This window comes from Dermochelys coriacea, chromosome 8 (assembly GCF_009764565.3).
Source record: "Dermochelys coriacea isolate rDerCor1 chromosome 8, rDerCor1.pri.v4, whole genome shotgun sequence".
Taxonomy (NCBI): domain Eukaryota; kingdom Metazoa; phylum Chordata; order Testudines; family Dermochelyidae; genus Dermochelys; species Dermochelys coriacea.
In genome coordinates, this window is record NC_050075.1 from 2489199 (window position 1) to 2515167 (window position 25969).

Sequence of the window (25969 nt, forward strand, 5' to 3'; positions counted from 1 at the left end):
ATAGGTCAGAGATGAGTCGAGGAAGTATGAATGACATCATTATCCATGAGTAACCTCTCCGAAGATGAATGAGCTCTCTCTGGTATTACAATGCTAATAGAGCATTAGAAGGTGATATGATATCTAGACAACACATAAGATAAATGCCTCATGATTTGCTAGAACAGCTTTTTTTTTGGCAAGTACATAAATCCTTTGGTAGACTAAATAATACGGTATGTGGCTGATGAACATCATGTACAGTGGACAGCTCCTGCCGGACAAAATTCATGTGGCTTTAACAAGTTCCTCAAACATTCTGTAATTGATTTATTTAGATTAAATATTCTTTTTAAAATGCTAAAAATACTCAAGATTGCTCTGACATCAGTTAAACCCACAGTCCACATTGGGATGGATACATAATTCTTTTTACTAATTGAAACATTGTAAGCAGAGGCCATCAAGAATGGTAACACATCTTCCTTAACCCTGGCACATACTGGTCATTATGATGAAATTTGACCCCATTGAACCATATATGGAAAATATTATTCATTCTGAAGACAAGTGGCATAGCAGACAAAGCACTAGACTTTTTAATATGAGATTATAATTCAGTTTAAACTAAATGTCATGGTCTTGATGAATTCCTGTTCCAGAGTTACTCACATCACAAGCTGAACAAATAAAGTTGGACAAGTGCTGTAGTATTCACTTTAGGTAAGTTCAGCCAGAAGTGGATTTAGTTTGAATTTAACGTTCTGTGTTCCAAAAGCGCATCCTTCAGCTGTGATAATAAAATTCTTCCTGCAGTAATGTTGGAGCAGGTAGCTACAGGGCTTCCAGGCCTGAGACTCTGGTGCTGTTCACATATGTAAACATCTACCAGTATTTTCAAGAAGAAAGAGAGCTGAGAAGGCCTCTGGTTCTGTTAAATACAAAAACACCCCCCCCATTGCATTTTTGTTTCACAAATTAAAAAATAATTTATCTGTGTTTACTTTTCCCTAAAATAGAAACCAGATTGCAATTTGGGGGTCCAAAGGGGAAGTTGGGTCTAGTTTAGATTGCATAGCCACCTAACAACAAAATTATGCTTATTTCAAAGAAAAGGCAAGAAAATCCTTATCCTGGAACAGGCTAATTTCTGTGTACTCATTTACTCTAAACCAAAAGCAGGGAGACTTTTAGAATAATGAGAAGAGTGACTCTTTCCTTACAAATGCCTCCATAAATTAGATATTATCTTGAGTCATATTCTGTCTCTGAAGAAATATTTTCACTTGCATATTCAAATAGATGGGCCTTTAGACGATGCCCACTTACAGCATGAAAATGTAAGCTCCCAAGATGAGAGCAAAGAAGAATTTCAGTGAAGAAAAGAGTATATGGGACATCAACTCTTAATCTTATCATGAGATTTGGTTTTGTAGCGTGCCAGTCTCACTCATTTTTCAATTTATAAAAAAATATGTCTGTCGGTCTTTCATCACCACTGCAGTGGTAACATACAGTATCAAGTTGATTTTTAAAGACATAGATCTTTTATATTAGCTGTCCTTTTTTATAATACTTTTTATAAATTTAATCAATACATTTTAATATTCTATATACGTTAAGTGCAACATACAATAAATATTGAAGCTTCATCTTAAACATGCTTTAGCCTTTAAATTGTTAAAACTGCAGTGCCCTTTCAATCTACTTACATAATGTCATAAAATATACATTTCAAGGTAAATGAAGTCAGCTACTTCAATTTAGTCCCTCAAACTGGTAGTAAATGAGAGGTTAACACTATGGTGCCAAACCCATTATTGAGTAAATTTAGCACCTTGGACAGCTCTGTAAAATCTTTATTGCTTTCCTGACCTGCTCGTCATGTTCTGTCTATGTGTTCGGTGGGCTCTCACTCTGATTGAAAGGCAATATATTAGATCCTGAACACAAACATGCTCGGGGGCTGGTTCACTGTGAGCGTAATGATATGGAGGTGAGAACAATTTTCTGGTCACTGCAATCCAAGCCCCTTGCAAGGTCTGTTATTCTAACTTATGGAGGATTTGGGTGGCTCCTCTGTATTTGAAATAATCACTTTAGCACCATTGGTAATTTAAGCAGATCTGAAAAAGTTTTCAATGGCATAAAACAAAATCAAGCTAATATTTTTAAAAAAAAATATATATATATAGTAGCATTTTACTGTGCATGTTTTTAAGTCGAGTTTGTCTGTATAAGAGCTATGGTCAGCTCTGGAGTAGAAGATACCACTACCTGACAAAGGAGCTTTTGTGTAACATCCGCCTTGTGTAATCTGAAAATGTCAGATACAAGGAAAGCCTTTTATTGTCTGAAAATGTTGTTTAAAAAAGCATGAAGCTCACATTTACAGACTCTGAAAATGCTATAAAAATAACCTGGGACGAGCTGAAAATGTTCACTGCCACTTGTAAAATGTACTTCAGTAAGTCATGATGAAAATTAATTTTATTTACATGCAATATGATATGGGATCAAATAACTTCCAATTCCTTAATAGTGGGAACACGTTTGACATTACATGATGCAGCAGTAAGATCTCATGTTTTGAGCTTTGCACTGGCCTTTGTTTTTCTTCTTCTTCCAATCTCTGCTCAGACTCGGTCCAGAGGATTTTTAGCTCAGCATTACATAGATGACCAAGATGGGTTGGGGGGAGATTGACTAATTTTTAATAATTTGGCATAGTGACATATTAGGCTAAAAACATTACCCAAACAGTTTGCAGACTCTATATTGCTTCCTGATTTTGAATTAAGGCTGGAAAAGACAAAATTTGACAAGAAGATCTTTAGTGTAAATCTTTAATGCAAGGCAGATAAGGTGGTCAATTTTTTAGTGGCTCTGTTAAAACAACATGGATTGATTCTGCAGGCGTACAGTATGCACTCTCTCTGCATACTATTCAATTATTAATTCCCATGGCCAAACAATAAAACAGGACAAAGGCTTTAGCAGCCTAACTATTCAAAAACTGTTTCAAATGTCTTGATTCAAAATCCATCAATTATATAATGCACTTTGCTTCATGTGTGAAAAATAATTGAAATGTGTGCTTTGGAAAGGGGATGTATAGCAACTTAAGGCAAGCCTAAATGTTTACCAGGAGTTTACCAGGAGGAAAAAACCTACATCTTATTTTTGAATTTAGGACATTATATATGTCATAAGTAGTTACTGCAGTATGACAACTGTTTTATCTTATATTATAGAGAATTTAAAATTGAAAAAAATGCTAATATGCATCTAAAAGCTTGTCATTGAAGAGTTGTTCGAGGATTTCTGAAGAGGTTATGGTGACAGCAAAATGAATGCAATTATATCTCTATTTTCTGATCAGAGTGTACAATATATGCTACATTACTGCTCCTTTTTGGTATAAAATATAGCTATTGTGTAAAATATTTTAAGTTAAACTTTTTAACTTTACACAAAAGTATTAAAAAACCCTAAGAATTGGTGCTGCATCTATATTTGTAAACCTCCTGCAGAAATATATATTTGGATGCAGCTTCATGTTTCTATATTAGATAAACACTCAGCTATGGGGAAAAGAAGAAACATCATTTTTATTTAAGAAAGTGAGTACAGGTAGTTTTTTTTTCAGACCAATAGAGATCTGCTGGATATTTTGACATCATATAGAGGAAGATTGCTTTTGGTCTAAATTTTGCAGATGCCATTAAAAATTTTCTTTTGGGAGTTAGCCTGATGTCTTGCATGCTTAAACATATAAACAAAGGAGACATGGTATTACCCAGATGTCAGAAAATATTTCCTTTAGAAAATACTAAAGGAAGCAACAGAGTTTGAGAGAGGAGGAAAGAAGAGTTCTTCCTAATACATATGATCATAGAGAACCACAACAGCGATAAACAGAGGAGCAGATGGAGAAAGTGACAAACAAGGAAATTAAAGGTAGAGTTATACCCCAAATTCAGAACCAGATCCCGGATTGTTTTAAATTACGTTTCCATGTATGGAAATCTGCCAGCAGTCCCTTCTCAATCTGCTCTGTCTCTCCATAATATTATTGTTGTGCAACCCTTGCACATACATGATCATGACTGTGGCCCATAACACAATGATAAAAACCACAGAAGTTGAATGTTACATTATCAGTAGTACAGGACTGATTGGATATCCTTTGACTGTGGCCTGTCTGATAAGGTCACAATTCCTGTGATACACAATTAAGAACGAAATAAACACATCTAAGGGATGCATAACATGCTCTGAATGACATTGATTGCAGTAATCTAGTAAATGACCTCAGGATTGTATTCTGCAATAAACCTATGAGTGGTTTATAGTACGGATGGCAGAGACAATTGAGTGATGTATTTTATTTTGCAGCATCAATGACTCTCACCCTTTTGACTTGATTAAACATGTGTGTGAATAGGATGAGCTAGTGATTTAACACTATTTGATGTTTGCTGAGAGTTGTTGCTTGTAAAGACTACCTGGTTGGAAAAAATAACGCAACCGACACAACAATATAAAAAGATTCTAACTAGCTGTTTTTCCTACATCGTGTTTATTGAATTCAAAGGAGCACATCTGTTTTTATATTGACAGGAAGTGATACTGAAGAGGGCTGCTGATTTAGTGGAAGCGCTCTATGGTATGCCACATAATAACCAGGTAAATGTATTCTACTGGAGCAATTCTAAAACCTGAATGAGCTTTAGTCCGGGAGCGATGGATAAGGGTATAAGCATGTTATTACAGCGTGAAAGGAGGACAAATGTATGAGAAAACATAACATTTTGGCTGGTTGGGTGTTTTGGGCTGGGGAGTGAAGTGTGTGAATTTATTGCTCATGTAAGCAGCTGGCTTCTCAGCCATGAAGAGTTTTATCCTAGGTTGCCAGAAAACATATAATTTGGGCAGCAACATTGTAAGATTCTTGCCCTGCCACTGTGATCTGCAAGTGCCTTACCCCTGAGAAATGAGTGAGTAGTTTAGGCTCCATCCCCAGTCAGACTTTGGCCTCTATAACAATCAGGGTGCCATTGTTTTTGTCCACTGGGAAGTGGACCTGACTGAGAGTTCCAACTCCTTTCCCAGAGAGGTCAGTATTTATCATCAGACATTAACAATGTACTGTCATTAACTATCTGAGTGGAATCAGTCCACTGATTTAGAAACAGACCACCCAATCTGAGCCTTTGAGCAATCCATTATCTAGTACATTTAACATAACACATCTCCTTGCATTTGTTGGAAGATAATTTGACAATCCTTTTTGTTTGTTCCTTTTCCCGCTCCAGGAAATAATTCTGAAAAGAGCAGCGGATATTGCAGAAGCACTCTACAGTGTTCCCCGCAATCACAACCAGCTCCCAGCACTTGCTAACACATCCGTCCATGCAGGAATGATGGGAGTGAATTCCTTTAGTGGTCAGCTAGCAGTCAACGTCTCGGAAGCCTCGCAGGCCACCAATCAGGGTCAGAGAAAGAAAGAGCTTCTTCTTTTTCTTCTATGCTGACAAATGTCAGAGCATCAGGCACTAAGGATGTAGGTCAATCAAGAACTGGTTATTCAAAGTTTAATAACATGCAAGGAGCATGCCTAGTAAATGATCCTCTTGTATATTCCATGCCTGATTCTTGAATCATGCATGATTTTGTCAAGGGATAATAGATTGCTTAATGACTTTGCCCCCAATTCCAGAAAGCAGTTAAGCAAGTTTTCCTGACAAGGGATGGCTTTCCTGAATTGGGGCCTTAAAACGTGTTTCCGTACAATGAAAGAGTATCCTGTTAATATTTGCATTATGTAAGAAACCCACTTTGGGAACTATTTTTAAAATTTTGATCAAATTTTGAAATTAAAAAAAAACCAGGCAAGATTTTCAAAGACATTTTCTTGACATTTCTCTCCCCCCGCACCCCGCTTTCAATTGGCTATAGAGCGAACATAATAGTTTTTGAATTTAAAAACGTTCTTACATTTTGTCAAATTCAAAAAAATATTTGTGCAAATACTTTCACAATTCCCTCTCCCACTTTTTGACCAGCTGTCCCAATATGAAGTTTGGAATATATTTTGGTGGTAAAGCCAGTAAAAAGGGGTGTTCTCCTGGAAGGTTGAAAAACCAATTTACATTACATGAATATATATGTATAACTTTAGAATGTAACATGCATTCTGCCAAGGCACCATGGGACAGGGAGCAACATTTGGGTTTTATCTCTAAGAAGTGGAAATGTATTTTGTATGTTCAGTATAGTTGGGTCTGAAAACTAATCCTACATCCAGACATGATTTCCCCAACCCTGTTGCCCACAATTCTGTGGAAATTTGGAGTTGGATCTGGATTTAAATTTTGTAGCTAGTTTCCATCTCTACCATGAATTCAGATATCTTAGAACTTCGGAGAATTCATTTATCTAGGTCTTACGCCCTACATTTAAAAGTGGTTAGTGATTTTGGTTGTCTTAATTTCTGAATGCCCAACTTGAGACACTTCAAAGGGGTTTGAGTTTTTGGAGGGCAGCACCCAGAACATTCAGAAAATGAGTCCTTTTAACTTGTGTCAAATTGGGCACCCAAAATTGCTGCTCACTTTTGAAAATTGTGGCCAAATGTATACACCAAGTCCATCTCTGATCTCCGACCAACAACCGCTGAAGAATAAGCCTGATGTATTTTACTGTAGTTTGCATCATTTGTCTTAGTTTAGCAGATTTTGGGGTGGGGGGGAATGTTTAGAAATACTTCTCTTTAACTTTTTCCCCTCTCCAAAAAAAGGTTTTACTCGCAACTCAAGCAGTGTGTCACCTCATGGGTATGTGCCAAGCACCACCCCTCAGCAGACAAACTACAACTCCGTCACAACAAGCATGAACGGCTATGGGAATGCTGGAATGTCAAATTTAGGTGGTTCTCCAACCTTCCTCAATGGATCTGCTGCCAATTCTCCTTATGCCAGTGAGTATTATATGACACTTCTGCATTTTGCAGTTTTTCATTAGAATGAAATGGCCTTTTGAAGCACTTTTTAGTGTTGCTATCAGTGCACTGCTCTGCTTTATTATTATTATTTGGGAAACGTGCGGGGTTGAAAAAGAATAATCTCTCTCTTCAAAACTTTTTTTGCATCCTGTAAATAAGAACACACCTCCTTAAACGCTGCTAATTCTAGAAAATGGAGATCACGTAAATGACTTCATGTCTGCTGGATTTTGTCAAAACTTGTAGCATCAATACTGAGATTGTTATTTGTGGGGAAAGGAGTTTGAGCTCTTTGCTAATGAAACCTAATTTGTTCTAACAGTAAGGTATCAAAGTCAGAAAAGAGAGGTCCTGTAACTTTGGCAAGGGTTGGTATTTATCTGTGTAAATAATATGCTAACACCCCTCTTAGCAACTATTAATTGTCATTGGGTCACATCTTGAGGCCATAATTCACTGGTTTTGTCATTGCTCAGTATTATATTGACTTCACTTGGGACTGAGTAAAACTTGAGCAAGAGTCTCAGAATTCGGCTTATTTTTATTAAGCGTTTATAGAGTGCCACAGAGATACAAAACACAGAAAAGCATCTGTTCCATGCTCTAAAGAGCTTACAGTCTGAGATTCCAACCCTGCAAACGCTTATGCATAGGATTGACTTTATGCCCATCGACTTTAAAAGAGCTACTCAAGTGTGTAAAGTTCAGCATGTTGGCAATTGTAAGCAATTTCGTAAATGTAACTACTCATGTGCGTAAGAGTTTACAGGATCGGGGCCTACAAGCCTGATCCTGGAAAACCTTATGCACATGAGTAGTAGAAACTAATGGGAGCTTACTTGTGTAGTAGCTTACTCTGTGAGTAGCTCCGCTGGCATCATTGCAAACTCAGTAAATAAACAGGTCTGTAAGGACTAGTTGTGCAAGTGATTTTTTGCAGGATCAGACCCTAACATGTTCTGTACATGTGGGATGCTAAATATATCAACACATATAATTTTAAAATTGTCTGATATTCAGAATGACAGTTAAATGCATGCAGTGAGTCCAGATTTGAAAGGGAACTAATAACAATTCCGTTTGAAAATAATGACCTTGGCTGCTTAGCTCCCCAATATTTTGAAAAAAATGTTCACCTCCAAACCTAGCACTTTGTAACCAGGGAATCCCCAATCAGTATCATGCTTGCATTCTGACAACAATGGAATCTTTAATGTTATAAATTTTCTTTCTTATTAACCTACATTTCCTATAATAGAACCTGTACGCTCTGAATTCATAATGCAACGTGATTAAAAAGGCATCTTTTTTGGGAAACAGATGCCTGTAACCCATTACAAATACTCATGCAATTTATTATTTCATATTTATGAATGAAGCCATCTTTGGAGTAACACTTCACTTCTCAGTCCTAAATGTTTGCTTTATTCTGTTTTTATTTTTGGAGGTTTTTGTGGTAGACCTGTCTTTCTGTTAATATCTAATCCATTCAATCAGACAATGTTTCAATCATGACCTGAAAATTAAAAGGTGCCATTCTTAATTAAATCAATAAACTAATTGCTGCATAGTAGCAATTCAATTTAGGTGCTTTGATTGTTCTTCCTTAACAAGTGCTTGCAGACACCAAGTGACTTCAGACTAGATTATATCTGTCAGACTGTAAAACTTTGAACATCTAATTTCCATTAATTGATTTCCTCAGTGTCACAAATATGATATCCGATTCTCATATACAGACTCAGATGGGATGATTTTTATCTGCATAAATGCAAATAAAATAATAATCCAAAGCCCAGCTGATTTAATTTTTTTCCTATAATATTTAATTATTCATAAACCACTCATGTTCATAAATAGTTTCTAAACCAGATGAGCAATTAATAAAAACTGGTCCCTTTCTGTTTTGGTTCAAGGCTGGAGTCCAATAATACTGTATTAACTGGAATTGTTTGGATGTATTTTTATGAAAACAAACTCCCTACGTGATAAATCCATGACCCAAAGACATTAACTGCATTATACAGTAAACTAACAGGATTTCAAGTACTCAGCCATTTAAAAATCAAACCTCCTTTGTGTCAACTTTGCCATGTAAAGGGTGGGGAGGTTAAAAATCAGACACATATGAAAATGTTGCCGTCATTTAAAAATATTCTAAACCTGTTTATAAAATCTGAAGACATCTATTTACTACCATAAGTGGGGCAAGATGTTGAGCTGATATAAATCAGAGTAGCTCACTGGAAGACAATCACGCTACACTGATTTACACCAGCTGAGCATCTGACCCATGGCTCTGAATGAAAATGTAGCATTCTCGATATCCAGAGTGTGGTCACAGATCCACCAGGAGATTTTCTTGACCTGGCTGTCATAAAAACAAGTCCCTGTATTCAGTATCCTAAATATCACCCAACATATGATTTGTTAATCCAACCCTTCCCCTTAAAACCATCCCATCCTCCCGCCGTGCCACCCTAACCCATCCACCCATTGGCCAGATGAGAAATACGAATAATGTTTGTGATGCTGTGTACTCTGATGATGGCCCTCGGAGGAGTCCAATGGGGTCCTGAAAAGAAGAAGGCTTCCCAAAGCTGATTGACACTTTGAAGCTAGAGAACATTCTGATTTCGGCATTTATAAATGAGAATGCATCATCACAGTAATCACAGGTCACCTTGAGATAGGCTAGGTGAGATTCACCTATCGGGATGGCAAAGAAGATACCCTTGGAAAGCAGGATTTATAGGGGTGATGCCCACAATGAAAAAATTGCATTATGCAATTACTACCACATCTTACATAGGATAAAGTGGGACTGGGAAAGGTTCTGAGACAGACAACAAAGATGATCAAGGGTATGGAATTGCTTCCCTACAAGAGACTAAAAAGATTAGGGCCAATCAGCTCAGAAAAGAGACGCTGAAGGGGGGATATGATAGAAGTCCATAAAAATCATGAGTCTTGTGGAAAAAGTAAATAGAGAAGTGCTATTTACCCTTTCCCAGAAAACCCCAGGGTCACCCAATAGAAATTAATAGACAGCAGGTTTAATACAACGTGCTTGTTCACACAACTAACCTGGGGCAATCATTGCCTTGGGATGTTGTGGTGGCCAAAAGTATACATGGATTCAAAAAAGAACTGGAGAAGTTCATGGAGGACAGATCCATCAATGGCTGTTAGCCAAGATGGTCAGGGACGCAACCCCATGCTTGGGACAACCCTAAACCTCTGACTGTCAGAAACCAGGAGTAGAAGATGGGGTAGATCACTCCATAATTGCCCTGTTACACTACACTGAAGCTTTGGTAGAGGCTGCTGTTAGAGACAGGATACTAGGTAAGATGGACCATGGGTCTGACCCAATATGGAAGCTCTTACATTTTTATGTTCTAGTTCCAAGAATCAAAAAGAGTAAATGTAAATAGATGAAGCTACTACAGCAGCCATCTTGTGGTTTAACATGCTGCATATAGCTCGATTAACTTTTAGAATCTTCTGAAAGTCACTTCTGCCATTACCACTTCTGAACCAGAGAACAAATCACAAATCAGGAGACTCATTTAACTCTCCACCCTCTTAATAGCACTTTTTCAGCCCCAACCCATACAATGGGAATAAAAGAAAAATCCGAGCCACTGGTGCTCTTCAACTGAATCTTGTCAAATAGGTTGGTTGAGTGCCACAAGCTCTGATCTTCTGCAGGCTTCTGTGAAACACTGCAGATCTTTCCAGACCCCTTTAGCTGCAAAGATGGGCTCCCTGAAATGCTGGTATCCAATTGAAAGGCTTGGACTTTCCAAATATGACCCTAGATCCAAGTTTCCATTTAAAATACTGTACTGTCCCTTCAGTGATTGAACTGGCATGATCTGTCACATTAAGTAAGTCCTACAGGTTTGTCCAAATCACAGCTAAAGTAGCTTAAAAATAATAATAAATTAATGTGATGGATGAAAAGGGAGAGTCTATCACACCAACAAGAACAATGATTAAGAACATAAGAATGGCCACACTGGGTCAGATCAAAGGTCCATCTAGCCCAGAATCCTGTCTCCCGACCAATGCCAGGTGCCCCAGAGGGAATGAACTGAACATTCATTCATAATCATCAAGTGATCCATCCCCGTTGTCCATTCCCAGCTTCTGCCAAATAGAGGCTAGGGACACCATCCCTGCCCATCCTAGCTAATGGCCATTGATGGACCTATCCTCTATTAATTTATCTAGTTCTTTTTGAACCCTGTTATAGTCCTGGCCTTCACAACATCCTCTGGCAAGGAGTTTCACACGTTGACTGTGCGTCGTGAAGAAATGCTTCCTTTGGTTTATTTTAAACCTGCTGCCTATTAGGATTCATGATGAAGTATTAGGCAGTCAGGCCTGTGAGATTTTCAGTGGTGATGGCCATATACTGTGTGCCAGATTTTCAGAAGTGCTGAGCACGCAGGACTCTAACTGAAGTCAAGGGAAGATGTGGATGGTCTCAGGGCCTTTTGAAATCAGGACTTGTGCATCCTGGAATCAGGAATCTTTTCTTCCCAGTGTCTGCTCATGAATTCACAGTGTAAGAAATGCTTGGTTTGGGGTTTTTTTCTTCTAGTCGTGCCATCAAGTCCAACAATGGCCTCCTCCACTAGTCTCCCATCAAACTGTAGCAGTTCCTCCGGGATTTTCTCCTTCTCACCAGCCAACATGGTCTCAGCGGTGAAACAGAAGAGTGCGTTTGCCCCTGTCGTGAGACCGCAAACTTCCCCACCTCCCACCTGCACCAGCACCAATGGCAATAGCCTGCAAGGTAGGTGAGATCAGCATGGGGAGGAAGATTGCTCCTTTTGAAACCATGAGGTTGCGGCGCTACATTACGCACAGCATTTAATTAGGTGTTTAATTAGATGTTGGCAGAGGGGATGGAGCTTGATGGGGCTGTTGTGATCTCTGGCCTTTAGTTTACTCCTGTAAAGAGTAACTGGAATCTATCCCCATCCCCCTGTGCCTAGCAGGTAACTGGGAACATGCCCTTTCTTTAACTCTACTAATCCTACTGAATTTAGATGCTGTGGCTTTAAAAGCACAGATCTAATGTTTTGATAAAAACGAGAACTATTTCCGCTTACTAATACCATCCTTTTTCTTTCTTTCCTTTCTTATTCCCTGTTGTCGTCCATTATCAGACCAGTCTTTTGTGGACTCTAGCAAGTACTCCACTGCAGGGTCTCTCCAGGGGCTGGCCTTCTCCTGAAGTACGTCACTCAATCTTCCCTTCCTTTTTTTTCCTTTGTCATCGTACTCTTATGCAGAAATCCTTCCGACTCCGCAAGAGCTGTAGGGCTTCACGGCACATAGACAGCTGGAAAGCTTGGTGCATATGTTTGCCTTTAATAAATACAAGGCGCATTCCTAAGTAAAAGCAGCATTTTCCAATTTACTGCATAATGGGGCAAACAGCTCCTCATGATTAATGGACTTCATGTAAGCTAGTGAATCTCCAAAATGATGCAGTGTCCCTTTGAAAGCCTCTTAGGCCGTTGGTAATACAGGAGCTTCTTATTTTCTATGACCCTAGTTCTCTAATTCAAAAATATACTAATATCGTTACATAAGTACGTAATCATGTGTTCATGCACATTGAGGGAATGGGAGATTAAACTAAGTCAGCACTGGGGATGCTGCAGGAGACAGAACTGCCCATTTCATTGTTTGGTGCAGCGAACAATGTGGTGCCTAACCCTCCCTTATAAATACTGTACGCCACTTTAGCATGCTGAGATGTGTATGTTTTCATGCTCACTTAGATTGAGGGCTTTTCATAAGCAGATGCAGCCAACTGTCCCAGACTACGCCAGAGGTGGAAAGGTTTTGTGATGCATGCTGTACTTTAGACCTCAGGTTTGGGCATTTTCCTTTCCATGTGCCTGTGCAACTCCAGTAAAAGCGTATTGAGTAGAGAATAAACCCATTCATCACTAAACCCATTTCACGTTGGGCTTGTTTCGGAATGATCTGTTCAAAATGTGTATAATGTCCTAAAGAATCTGCGTGTCATACCACAGCTTTTGTCATTCCAATGGAGAGAGAAGCTTGCCTCGCAATCAGAGCTGAGGTGGCATCATTCACAAAATAAAATCTATATGCATGTAGAGTGGAAAGAATTCATTCATAAAAACTGGCATCTATCACGGCTAATGATAAGCATTGCATTCAGTGTACTTTAGACTGGTAAATTGGGGGTATACATCCTTATGCTGAAATAAGTAGTTATAAGTCTAGAACATATGAATTAGTAGCTTTTTTTAAGATGTCAGTCAAACCCCTCATTTAACACATTAGAAACAAAACACAACCAGGTTTTTAATTGACAGCTAAACCTTGGCTCACAGAAAATGTGCTGGTTTTAAAAATCTGTCACTGCCAGCGTGCTGCAGATTTAAACAGCATTTATTTGCAACGGCATCAACTAACTATCAACTATTTAGCCTTGTGAATAAAAATTGGAAACTGATAGTTGGCTCACATGGGCTTTTGAGAGTGTTAGAGTTTCTTCTGTCCCTCTCCCCGCCCCCTTGCTTTGGAGTGGGGAAAGAGAACGAGCAGCAGGAGGTTTTTAAAAATCATTGTTTTTCACTTCATCACACACAGAATTTCAGATTTCACCTACTGTATTATGAAAAGCAATTATGGAATGAGCTTAGAGCACTGGTCGCAGTTGGGGATTGCTGATTGCTGCCTCGTTATGTCACGTCCAGAAAACACACCGATCTAAGTATTTTGCCTAATTTGTATTTAGCAATTCAGTTTCATAATAGGAATAAGACACCAAGAGAAACAGTTCATTTCTAGGGCACCACTGAACTTCTTGGTGAGTTAAAGACACACGGCCTTTAGCCCCATGCCTTATGACACCACCCGAGGCATGCAATAATCACTCAGAAATGCACTGCCTGTTGTGTCTTATTGCTTAAATAAACAACCATGTATAAGGAGGCTGTCTTATCTCTCTTGGGCTTCTGGTTACACCAGAAAGCAATCAAGCTTTGCTTATGTAGCAGAAGTCACTAGAACAGCAGCCATGCTGATCTGCTGTTCTCTTTGCTGAGCAATTTTGTAAAACTCAAAATACATTATTTCTGTAATTTGCTAACAGCAGATACAATGAGCATGGGATGGGCAGAAATAATGCCCATGGGTAGGAGCTGTTCCTCTCTCTCCTTTTAGAAGAGGTCTGATCTCATTCCTACAGCTTTTCCCTCTGATCTCTCCTTTTTCAGAATCAATGGCATGCTGCAGTTGAAAGAATTCACATGGCCCTGTTGACGTAGCACTTAAGGAACAAAAGTAGCATGATCTAAATGAGGACCTGGCAGAATGGAAATGCCAAGGCTTTTAGGCAAAAAAGATGTCGTTTTCTCCATTTGACTTGTAATTTAATTCAGAATATCAGAGCTCCTCAATAAGAATAATAATAGTGATGCCTTGAAAACCTACTTACACGATGTACTTTTCTATCATTTCACTTCCACTGGCACCAGGTGCATCTCTTGCATTTATCTATCGGGAAATGTAATAGTCCTAGAGTGAGAAGTTGTGATTATTTGCACAAGGCTCAGTTGTGGAGTTCCCACAAGTCCCCACTAGGGGGCTGCACATAGTAGTACTGTCCCAGGAGAAGACCAGAGGGGGGAGGGAGGGACAAAAGGACGGGAGAGGGGGACAGAATCAAGACACCACCCGCTCCCTCCTTTCCCTTCAACTTCCCCCCACCTGCATAGGAAGAGGAGTAGTGGCTTCCAGTGAGGCTGCTCTCACCCTTCGCCTCTCTCTGAGATCAAACTGCAGAGCGAACTTGGTGTTATTTCTTTAGCATCGTCCCTGGTTTTATGAACTTTGGGTGAAACTACAGCAGCTTGTTTGGGAAACCCTAAAAATTAAGTTCTTTAAAGCTGCCCCAGGTATAACCCAGCCCCTTACCAGAATTCCTAGTGCAATCGTCCTTTGCAAAAACATTGCTGGGTGAGACGCTCAAAGAACAGAAATGCAGCTGGACAATTGGAACATGTCACCTTTTAGAATGTCATACAGCAACAGTGGATGTGTTTTGCATTCTCCCCTTCTCTCATTTTATTTCATTTCATCAGTGCAGTTGACTTGAACTGTTTTCCCCGCACTGATTATTCTTGTAATTCTTGCACATATCGTGGTGTTCGTGGAGCGAACATTTCCCTGCTCCTCCCACCAAATCTGTGAGTCTTTCACTTTGGCTTGGTTCTTATCAAGTGAATACAGCTGTAATTAAAGCACAATGAATTAGAACCAGTCACAGGACCGAGTTCTTCCCTAAGAAATCATTTGCCCAGGTGTCTGAGATGGCAACTCTGGTGTTTAAATCATGCACCCATGAAATGCAGCCAGCCTGATGTCTAGTATGCATTTTATATCCTCTTGCAAATAACCATTCAACTAACATTTCAAAGGTGCAATCCTGTAACAACATTCATGAAGAACCTATGTGACTACTGCTTGTAATGATGTTTACTTTTAGTAAGATCAAAAGCTTGTCTCTCTCACCAACAGAAGTTGGTCCAATAAAAGATATTACCTCACCCACCTTGACTCTCCAATATCCTGGGACCAACATGGCTGCCACACTGCATGCTTGCAGTATACCATTCAGTCACTAGATGTGCACTTGTTCTGTACAGGTTGTAGATGGAGTGTGATCCCTGGTAAACAAAGAGAGACACAGGTGGAGGTGAAACTGTGAGGAAGTCTATGTTTTCCTATAGTTGTTTTCTGTAAAATAATTTAAAAGAGACTGTGATTCTATATATAATGCAGTAAAATCATCAATCCACCTTAAACAAAGAAAAGAGTCAAAAATCTAAACTAAGACTAAAACCCTCCTCTTAATTCATCCCAGTAGTGAAGAGGCACCTAAAGATTTGGTGAGCCCATAAGATGCCATGATGCTGAGCCCCCACAAAAAAAAACACCTGGGTTAAGGATTGATTGCAGCTTTAACTTGGAACTTTCTTCTGTAGGGGGTTTAAGTTGCTCTCAGGACCACTGGCTATGCATGCACAACTCCTGGTAGTGTCAATATCCAACAAGTTTTTAAATAGGTAAAATGTTAAATGAATCCGTGTGTGCCACAGTCCGAGAGAATCAGGGAAAGGAGCATAGGTGGGCCCCATGTCCACCCTGGGTCAGCTAGTGGTTGCCAACCTATCAGTTCTGGAGAGCTGCAACAACCGAATAAAATAACCTATTGGAGGAAATCCATCTTCTCAGCTGGATCCTATTAGTTAAGTGATAGGGTCTAAAGCTTTGATTTCCCATAGGCTTAACTGCTGTTCTAATTTGCAAAGATTCCAGTCAGCCTTTGGATCAGATGTTTCAATCCTGTATCATCATTCTCAGTATTACTTGGGTCTGTATTGGCTCATACTGGCCTACTCCTAAACTCTCTCGCAAAACTGCAAAATGTATCCTCAGCCCAGCCCAGAAACACTGAGTGGTAGGTTTGACCATCCACTCTTCAGTGGTTTGAATACTGAAATGATCTTGTCTGGGAAAGCTGGCTAAGAAAAGGATCCAGTGTTAGCGTACATAAGGCAGCAGACTATGGCTTTTGTATACACTGCTGGCATGTGGGATGATAGCTGTATGCCCACACAGGGCACAAATGTCTGTTCTTCTTGAGAAATTAACAGAATTTATGAAAATTCTCACAGTTTAGGCCACCTCAGCTTTGCCAGCAGCAACCAAATTCTGCATCTAAGAGCTGAAAAGGGTTGAGTCTGAGCTCAGATACTATGCTAAATTTAGGCTAGAAAAATGTCATTGATGCCAGCAGTTAGACCTGATTTACATCAGTGTCAGTAAGATCAGAATCAGACCTTTTGTATTTAATGCATATATTGTTACTTCTATTGTTTGACACTTGTGTATGAATTCAGCTCCCAGTATAGATAGTATCTGACTAGTAAATGTAGAGAGGGTTTTGGAATTGAAGTTGTGATGCAAAGAAGTCACTTTTCTTTTTCTTTTTTTCCCTCCCTCTCCTCTCCTTTTAACAGCTATATCTGGCATGATTGTTCCTCCCATGTGAAAGGATTGCCTTGAAGAATTTTATTGAAGAGGTTGAATTCTGCTTCAGAGAGAAATCTGATACAAGTCCCAGAGTGGAACTTTTTACTCAGGCCTTTTTAAAAAAATAAAATACAATAAAATAAAGAGGAATCTTACAATAACTGCAGATTTTTAAAAAAAACAAAAATCACCATCCTTGCAAATACTGAAATTAACAAAGAATCTGCAATTGCAAGGTGTTGATTTGAGTTGTCCATCCCAAGTACTTGGGAGATATATTTATTCTGTGTTGATAAAGAAAATCCACTTTTTTTCTTGTTTTTTGTTTGTTTTATTTTTTAAAGCTTGATTTAACTCAACAGCCATTTGTCTTTTATAAATCATACAGTTCTGCAAGGGATACTAGAGATGAAACTTCATGTTTTTAATTTATGACCCTTTTCTAAAGCTGTGTAAAGGGAAATGAAGTGGTAACATTTACAAACAAGTCAGTAAGGGACAGAATAGAAGTGCCAGTTAGGGTTTTTTTAGAAGAATAATGGCCATTTAATTAAGAGTCAGCTCATATGTGTTGTTTATCCAGGGATGGTTTGCTAATCCGATACGTTTTTCATTCTCTAATTAAATAGATACCACTCACTAAGAATCTGCTCTTTCAAAACAGGGAGAGAATTTGTAACCTCTGTTTTTAATATCAGACTAAATAATTGTGTAAATAATGCAATGAGAAAAGTTGGTGAAAGTGTAACTAAGGACATGAATACCGTAAGCTGATGTCTTTAACTCTGAAACCCAGTGCCTCTGGATATAATGCTAAAACTGCATAATTAGACTAGCATGGCTCTCTGTTTAGCTTATATCAGAATCTTTCCAAATGAGTGGCCTCCCTTGAGTTTAGCATAACCTGAGCTGTGCATACAAATCTCCTTTGGATTGTGTGTCACTATCTAAAGACCCGGACTCAAGCCATTATTACATGTTGGGTGTAATCATAAATTTTCCTCCTCACTTTAATCTATTTGTTTCTATGGGGCAGAACCAGAATTGACTTGTCTGCAGTTCTACATTCTCAATGATCTAGAAGCACACACGTTTTTTGTCAGCCTCCCGCTAGGATTGTTGCTGTATCAGCCGACCCTCTCAGTTTGTAGCATAATATATTAAGCAACAGGTAACTGTTTTTGAATAGTAAGTGGAAACATGAATTTGAATTTGCAGGTGGGTGGGAGGGGGAAGGGCCGTGAGGAAGGTTTCAAATCAAAACCATAGGTTCTGTTTTACAGGAATTTTGCTATCATTATCTGGGAAGTGTTCTTAAAACTAGTAGTCAAAGAGGCAGCAAAGCTTTGAAGATGCATTATCTGATATTTTTTCTTTGCTGTTGTGTTTTGTATGTAGTTATAAATACTGTAGATTTTTTGTGATTTTTTGCCAAAGTTGTTGTTCTATTTATACATTTTAATGTCTTAAGACAGTTTTTCAATGTCACAAAAAATTACTGCATATTTTGCAAAAAGAGCTCACTACCTTTAGCTTGCACATACTTGCAAAATTAATTAAAGGGAAAAAAAGCTTTTTTGTTTTGTTTGGGGGGGGTTGTTTGTTTGTTTTAAAGGGGATTTTGTAAAATATCCATATAAATAATGTATTTATCTTTGGAATTTGTACATTGCTTTCCCCCTCCATCCCCAGTTTATTTTATTGTGTACGTTTGCTCTGTGAAAAGTGCTGATTTGTTTGGTCACTCACCGTTGTATTAGCTGTTTAAATGTGATTTTAAAACATTTCATTTATAGGGTTTTTTTAAGATTGTTTTAAACTGTGCTTCATTTTTTTATTTCCACCTAAAAGCCATTGTCTATTTTTGTATTATTTGTAAGTTAAGAAGTTTTTTCCAATATATGGCAAAAAGTAGCATATTATTCTTGTAGCATTTAGTTATGTAGATTTTAAAAAATATCCTTTGCTTTTGAGGCTTAACAAAAAATAATGCTGTTTTACTCTATTAATATGCATGGGATCTCTCCTCTTTGGAGTGACGCATTTTTGTGCATTAAATATGGGGAGAAACTTCATAGAACTCAATGAAAATACTTTCTTTCTTAAGTCTGCTTGTATATTTCTCTGTCCTTCACATAAATATAAACCAGCAGATTGGATGCCTTAACAATGCAAATCATATTCATTTCACTTATACATTGTACTGTGCACCAGAACTGTCAATCATCACTAACATTCTAAGAAAAAAAAAGGAATTGAAAAGCACAAAAGAACTGTTTTTGTTACCTTAAGACAATGTAACTTTTTTCTAGTAGAGCAAGAAATCATTTCCAACGATGCTGCAACTGTGCATGCTTCCTGTATGAATTTTGCAATGGTTTTCACTAGAAAGTCACAGTGTGATCTTTTTCGGGGGGGGGGGGGGGAGGGCAAATAAAAGAAAAAAAACTGGAAAATGTGAGAGACATCAATGTATTGCTTCTCTGTACTCAAAACGATTATTCCAATTCACATAGTAAGCAACAGCATGGCAATGTAATCAAATTTAAAGCCATATTTTGTCCAGTGACACCCTTGATTGGTCTTGTAGAATTCCATTCTAAGTTGTAGCCATTTAGACATCCATGTTAACCATGTATATTCATAGGCCTTTACTTCCAAGTCCAAAGATCCATGAACAATGTGTTTTTTGTTGCAGCTATTTATACTGCTCGGATGAAAGGACATTTATCAAAATCTCCCTGCAAAAGACCCCTGTCTCTTACAAAGTAAAAGATGCTACTCCTTACAGAATATGGCTTTAAGTGGAAATGTTCAGATTTCAGTTTCAAAAGGTGAAGCTACACAATAACTGGATTGCATAAAGTATGCCTATTTCCTCACAGTTGTACTAGGATGCAGCTAAAATGAAGTCATCTCTGAAACTACTAACCTTTCACCTTCTTATCTAAATCTTTTTGAATAGACACACACACTGTACAGTTCTATTGTTAGAGAAACTAACTACTGTAGAGATTGTTATAATTTTTTTGCAGAATTCAAGCTGTAAAAACTTTTCAACTTTCACAATATTTAATTAAAGTTACTTCCTGTCTGTGACTAGAGCCCCTGGTTGTGATTTTATTTATCTGCTTCTACTGCATAACAGACCAGGATAACTATAAGGTGGAAGCCGGAAGCTCCCAAACTGCCCTTCTCAAAACTCAGAGCAGCAAAAAGTGACTGAATAGCACATGGAAATCTCCTTCTCATGAAACTCCTCTCATGCTACATTGAAACTCCTCTTATGCTGATTTCAGTGAACTTTTGCTTAATCTTAAAAATTAAGCATTTGTTTTTCTCATTTACATCACAGTGTCACAATAAACCTCAAGGACAGATTCTAGCTGTTATTGTACAGTGACTATGCACAATCATTATGCAATAACATAGCTAGAATCAGTCCTTGCTCTGAAGAGCTGGCTGGCTCAATGCATAGGGCTGATGGAGGGTGGGAGAAAGGAAGTATCATCCCCATTTTACAGCCAAGGCTCTGAGATTAAAGGTTTGATCCTGTGATCACTGAAGACCATGGCATAACTCCCATCGACTTCAGTGGTGCAGAATCAGAGCGTAAGTAAATTGCCCAATATCCCATGGAAATCTGTGTCACAGGCAAAAACTGAACTCAAGTGTCCTGAGTTGCAGTCCACTGCCTTACTCACAAGAGCACCCTTCCTTTCCAGAGTGAAATTACGGGCTTCTGTAAGGAGATTCTACTTTGCCAGTCTTCATATTAAGCTTCTGTCTCCTACCAGATAGGCATGATGTGCTTCATTTCAAAGAGTGTCACCTCCCCTTCCTCCTCTGCTCTTCCAACGCAGAGGAAAGAGAAGTGGTTAGTAGCCCATGGGTTGAAGATGTTGCTGCAATGGCATCCAAAACTCTTCTTTTAGACACAACAAATCCCGCATCTTGGCAGGGGGTTACACTAAATGACCCTTGCAGTCCCTTCTAACCCTGTGGATCTCTGATTTAAATGGGAGTGAAGAATTATAGCCTTTTGAGGGCTCTTTTAACAGACATAAAGCTGCTGATGCCCACCCTCAGAACGAAGGTGGGAAGGGGATATTTTCCCAGGGATGTCGCTTCTTCTTTTATTTTCGTGCACAAAACAAAACAGAACCATTGTTCTCAGTGGGCTGGAATCCAACCTTCTCTAGCACCTGTTACCGTACAGCAGTACAAAAGGGATAAAGGTCGTACTGTATAACTGGATACAAAACCAACATCCCGCCCCCCCGCCCGCTAAAAGAATATTCAAGTTGCAGAGCCAAGCACTCTAGTTAGGAGAGGCCGGAATTAAAAGATCTTGTGCAACCTTAATTTGTCATCTTGTGTAGATCCGTGGTGATAGACTCTTGCTCACCATTACATAGGAAGAGTGCGGCAGAGCCAGGGACAGAATCCCTGGGTTCCAGCTACAGCAACTGAAGTTTGGCAAAGTCGTAAAGACCTGCAAGCAGAAGTGTATGGAAGAGCTGACCTGTAAAGAGAACGGCGTTCTTACATTTAACTAGCAGAACTGATGCTCTGCTATAATAGTAGAACGTGTTAGCCAATTCTCACTATACTCATTACTAGCTCTGCCTAGGCTATTTACTAGACAGTAACCATTAGCTCAAAGCCTATGTACTGTTTTGCTGGCCAAGGTGGTGTTGTTTGCCTGCTTTTTAAAGGCACTGAGCCCTGGCAGCTATCACTGCTGGATGATTGCTCAGCACCTCTGAAAAGCAAGCCCCGGATGTATGTGGCCAGTGATTTGTTACAGTGTGTACATTCTGCCAGCAGTGGTGCATAGCCTGTCTGCAGGCAGGAAAGCCAGGCCCCAATGTGTTCAGCGGACAGTTATTTTTAGCCAATTCTGAAGACAGGTAGCGTGAGCCCACATAAGCTGCAGGGACCCAAATTCTAATTAAGCCTGGCTAAGACTCCGTGCTCTCCAGACAAACTCAGCTATACACCCAGAACTCTGGCCTCAGCTTGGAGACGACATGTTGTCTGGACACCCATCCGTAATGGACAAAGCTAAAATGTGGTGTTTGTATTAAATAAAAAATATGTGTGAGGGCTCAGGTGGGCCTGAGCATTTGGACAGGATTGTGTTAACACGGGTGTGGGGGGTGCACGCCCCTGTGGTTGGGTACATGTTGGCCTGGAAAGGGAGTTTATGAATTGAGGATGGAGTGAGGGCAGTTGGGTATTTTGGTGTTCGGGAGGTCAGGTGTGTGAGATGAGGGGGGATGGGAATGCTGTGTAAACGGGTCGTTTCCTTGCTTTTCAGTGCTTGCACTTTAATGTCACAAAGCTTTTTGTATGGGAATTTCCTCTGGCTTTTTAAAAGCTCAGTAAAACGGGGTGTCGCCATCTCACACAACAGGCTTCCCACATAGTCTTGTGATCCCCTTCCCTATTTCTGTGCTTCTGCTCATCTGCTGTAGCCCCAGATTCCGGCTACATCCTTGCTCCTATGCCCGCCTCTCCTCACTCTGCTTCATGTCCCATTCCATGAAATCTCCTTACACCTCATCATTGGCCCTCAAGTCAGCTGTGCCTGCTGCTCTCTTGGCCCTTGCATTACCCCATTACACATCTTGGCCCAGTTCTCTACTTCTCTTGTGTTTCTCTCTGTGATGTGCAATGGGGTAGGGGATTTAGGGGTAGGGAGAGAGGACAGCCAGCATGGCCCATTGGTCTGGGGACACAGGCTGCAGAATGGGATTCCCTAGCCCCACTGAGCTAGGCAGTGGGATTGGGGATGGATTTGCTACAGAGAGACTAGAAACTAACCTCTAGCCCTAGTACTAACCTCTCTGCCTTTTCTAAAATGCTTCCCTTGAAAGTGCCCTGGGGTAACGTGCTTGGCAATGAACCTGAGTTTGCTCCCGCCTGTGCCAATACTAATCTAGCCAGGATGCAAATGCTCCTGGTTTACCCTATGCCGCTAGCCCAAGGGCAGGGACTGCAGTGCTACCTGGCTCTTCTGGGTTGGCCTGGGCGAGCAAAGGTGACTGGTGTCAGTTACACGAACTTCAACCTTTTCCCGAGTGGAGGCAAAGGCAGAGACCTTTTTTCTCCGATTTAGCTGGCCATGGTGCAGCCTGAGGCTGTGTTAGCTAATGGTAACCACTTGAGCTAGTCTAGAGCAACCCTGGACAGGGGGTACAAGTGGTGGAGGAATTCCTGGCACCCTCTCCCGCCATAGACACAAAGCATACCTGCATCAGGGCCTGGCGGCGTCTGGCCTTATTCGATGGCCTGATTCTGCCACCCTACTCACACTAATACCTTCGTCCTGTGAGTGTTTCCATGGACTTCAGTGGGGCTTGTAACAGCAGACACTGGAGCCAGATGACCCTGTCCCCTGCCCTGTGACAGGTATTAACTAAGCTGATGTTGCCCTTACTCATCTGATTGAGGACAGGAAATAAAGACTCCGATCATCACTCGTCTGACCGGTAGGGAGGTAGGGTTACCTCTGAATGTGGCACTGGTGATCCTGCTACTGGAATACTGTGTCCAGCTGTGGTGTTGACATGCTAAAAAGGGAAAATGACAATGTACTGGAAAGGATTCAGCTAAGAGCCACAAGAATGCTTGGGGGGGCTGGACGATCTACCTTACAGTGAGAGACCTGGACTCAATCTATTTAGCTTACGGAAGAACAAGTTAAGAAACAATTTGATAACAGTCTATAAGGACTGACACGGAGAGTTGTTTGAGACCCTTTCAGCTAGCAGACAGCAACAAAACAAGTGCCAATAGCTCAAAGTCCAAGTTAGAAAAATTCCAGTTGGAAATAAGGTGCAAATTTTTTTAACAGGGAGGGTGATTAACCATTGGGATTGCCTTATCCAGGGAAGTAGTTGTCATCGCAACTTGGAGTCCTAACAGCATAAGGGCTCTCTTTTTGAAACAGAGGCTCTAATTCAACCACAAGCTACTGGGCTCAATAGCGTTTCCCTACACAATAGGGTCGCGTAGTGCCCCCCACTGCAGGGATCACTGCATAAACGTCTATGATGCGGTCAGTGCAGCAAGGCAGATCCTTGCAGTTGCTTCTGGCCTTATAAATCTATGGCCAGTTGGAATTAACTGCTCCATTCATCTCAATGGCCTGTTGACACTGAAGTCTAATGTGGACATGTCACCATTGTTGAATTTTTCCCATCTGCTGTGCGTCTCCCCTGGCAGCAGTGAGGCGCAATGGGAAGGTTCAGACTGCTGTAAGGGATAGAGTTCTGTGGTGCCCTCTGGGCCAGCCAGAGGAGTTCCATGCCCTACCCTACCTAGGAAAGAATTGGAGCATGGGGGAAGAAACATCCAATGTGGAGGGGAGGAATACAGGAGCCACTTCTGGGCTTCCCCACATGCTTCCCTGGACAAGGAGGGGAGCAAAAGACATTGTCACCTGTCATTTTCGCTTTCTGGCTACTCATGACCATTCCCGTAGCCAGAATCTGCCACGTGTCTTCATCTCCTAGCTGGCGGCTTCCCTGCTTCGTGCAACACAAGCAGGCAGCCAGGAGGGGACAGCACAAAGAGAAGCAGTGATAGTTGTGGGCTAAGCACAGGAAAACCACATAGTGGGCGACCGTCCCTGCCCCTAAAAGCTTGCAGTCTAACTAGAGAAGGCAAAGAGGTATTGTTATTCCTATTTTAGAGCCGGGGATGTCAGGCACAAAAAGTGGGAGCATGTGCCCAGCATCACACAGGGGACTGGGCAGAAGGGGGAATTAAACCCATATCTCCCGAATCCCAGTCCAGTGTTTTAACAACATGATCAGCCTTCCTCTTTTCTGCTACACCCATCAAATGAGCTCCTTAAGCCTAACTCTGTTGCCCCTTTGCAGGTCACCTGGAAGATGGCGTTTGGGGAGACATGTTTGCATGGGCTATACTGGTGCAGGGAAGTCACAGCCCAGGAGCTGAGTTGCATGAATGGGACACAAGGAGTGTTCAGCACGCCCGTAAGGGAGCATGGGTATCAACTGGCAGAAACCCACCCGACCCAAACTTGCCACGCTGGGACTATGGCTGACGCCAGCCTTCCTCTCTGCCACCACCTGAGCATGCTGGCTTGGTGGGCTGCCCTCACAGGGGAGAGGAAGCCATACTTCATACTCCATCCCCCCGTCCATCCGTATTTCACAGCGATTTGCTCCCTGTGTCAGCCAGGCTTGTTAACGCTGCACTGCTACCATTGCCTTTGCGTTCCCTTCAACCTCTGCTGCATCATCAGCTCCTCCAGAGGGTTCCATATTTATATTGGGGGGAAATGCAGTTGCCAGGATTGGAAATATTTTGTTACCTTTTTTTCCTTAAGTACAAGGCATTTTTATCTGTGCTCTCTGGAGACGTATGCTACAGTGGGACTGATTTTTATCCACTTACACAATGCACTTTAGTTCAATAATGATTACAGAACTTCTACATAATATATTAGGCAGAGCTGATTTCCCAAGGTTTGTAGCCCTCAATCTCCCCAAGCATTTAAAACGAGTCTTTTTTGATAGGTATGCTATGACTGATACGCTCTTCCACAGTCAGGATTTAACAATCATAGCAGCACTGGGCCAGGCTGGAAAGATGTGACAGGCTACCCCAACGAGTGCAACTGAGCTGACAGAAGAAAAAGGTCTGGTTCAGGTTTGTGCCAGGGGTTAGTTCGTCGCTAGCGCCACCAGGTGGGGGAGGTAATAGCTTGCGTTGGCCCAACAGCTGTTGGTGCACGAGAGACGCATTTGTGCTTACACACTGTTCGCCTACAGGTTTATTTTAGTGCAGTTCAGTTTCTGCAGCACGAGCACTGGATGGTGACACCACACATGGGACAGAATTGCCAGA

General features: G+C 40.6%; 1 protein-coding gene across 12 annotated transcripts in view; it reads left to right on the top strand.

The window, feature by feature from the left end:
- EBF1 (EBF transcription factor 1) overlaps positions 1–20182 on the top strand; it is a 334576-nt gene extending 314394 nt beyond the window's left edge. For 6 of the 12 annotated variants that reach the window (XM_038414378.2, XM_038414380.2, XM_038414379.2 and 3 more), the window contains exons 12-17: positions 4603–4668; positions 5298–5475; positions 6782–6961; positions 11598–11792; positions 12169–12237; positions 17071–17196. In XM_038414378.2, the coding sequence (XP_038270306.1) occupies positions 4603–4668; positions 5298–5475; positions 6782–6961; positions 11598–11792; positions 12169–12236 (687 nt within the window). In that variant the 3' untranslated portion in view covers position 12237; positions 17071–17196. Of the gene's footprint in view, positions 1–4602; positions 4669–5297; positions 5476–6781; positions 6962–11597; positions 11793–12168; positions 12238–17070 lie in introns of all 12 variants that reach the window. The other 6 variants (XM_038414384.2, XM_038414382.2, XM_038414385.2 and 3 more) reach the window with 1 other exon arrangement.
- Positions 20183–25969: the final 5787 nt, after the last annotated feature.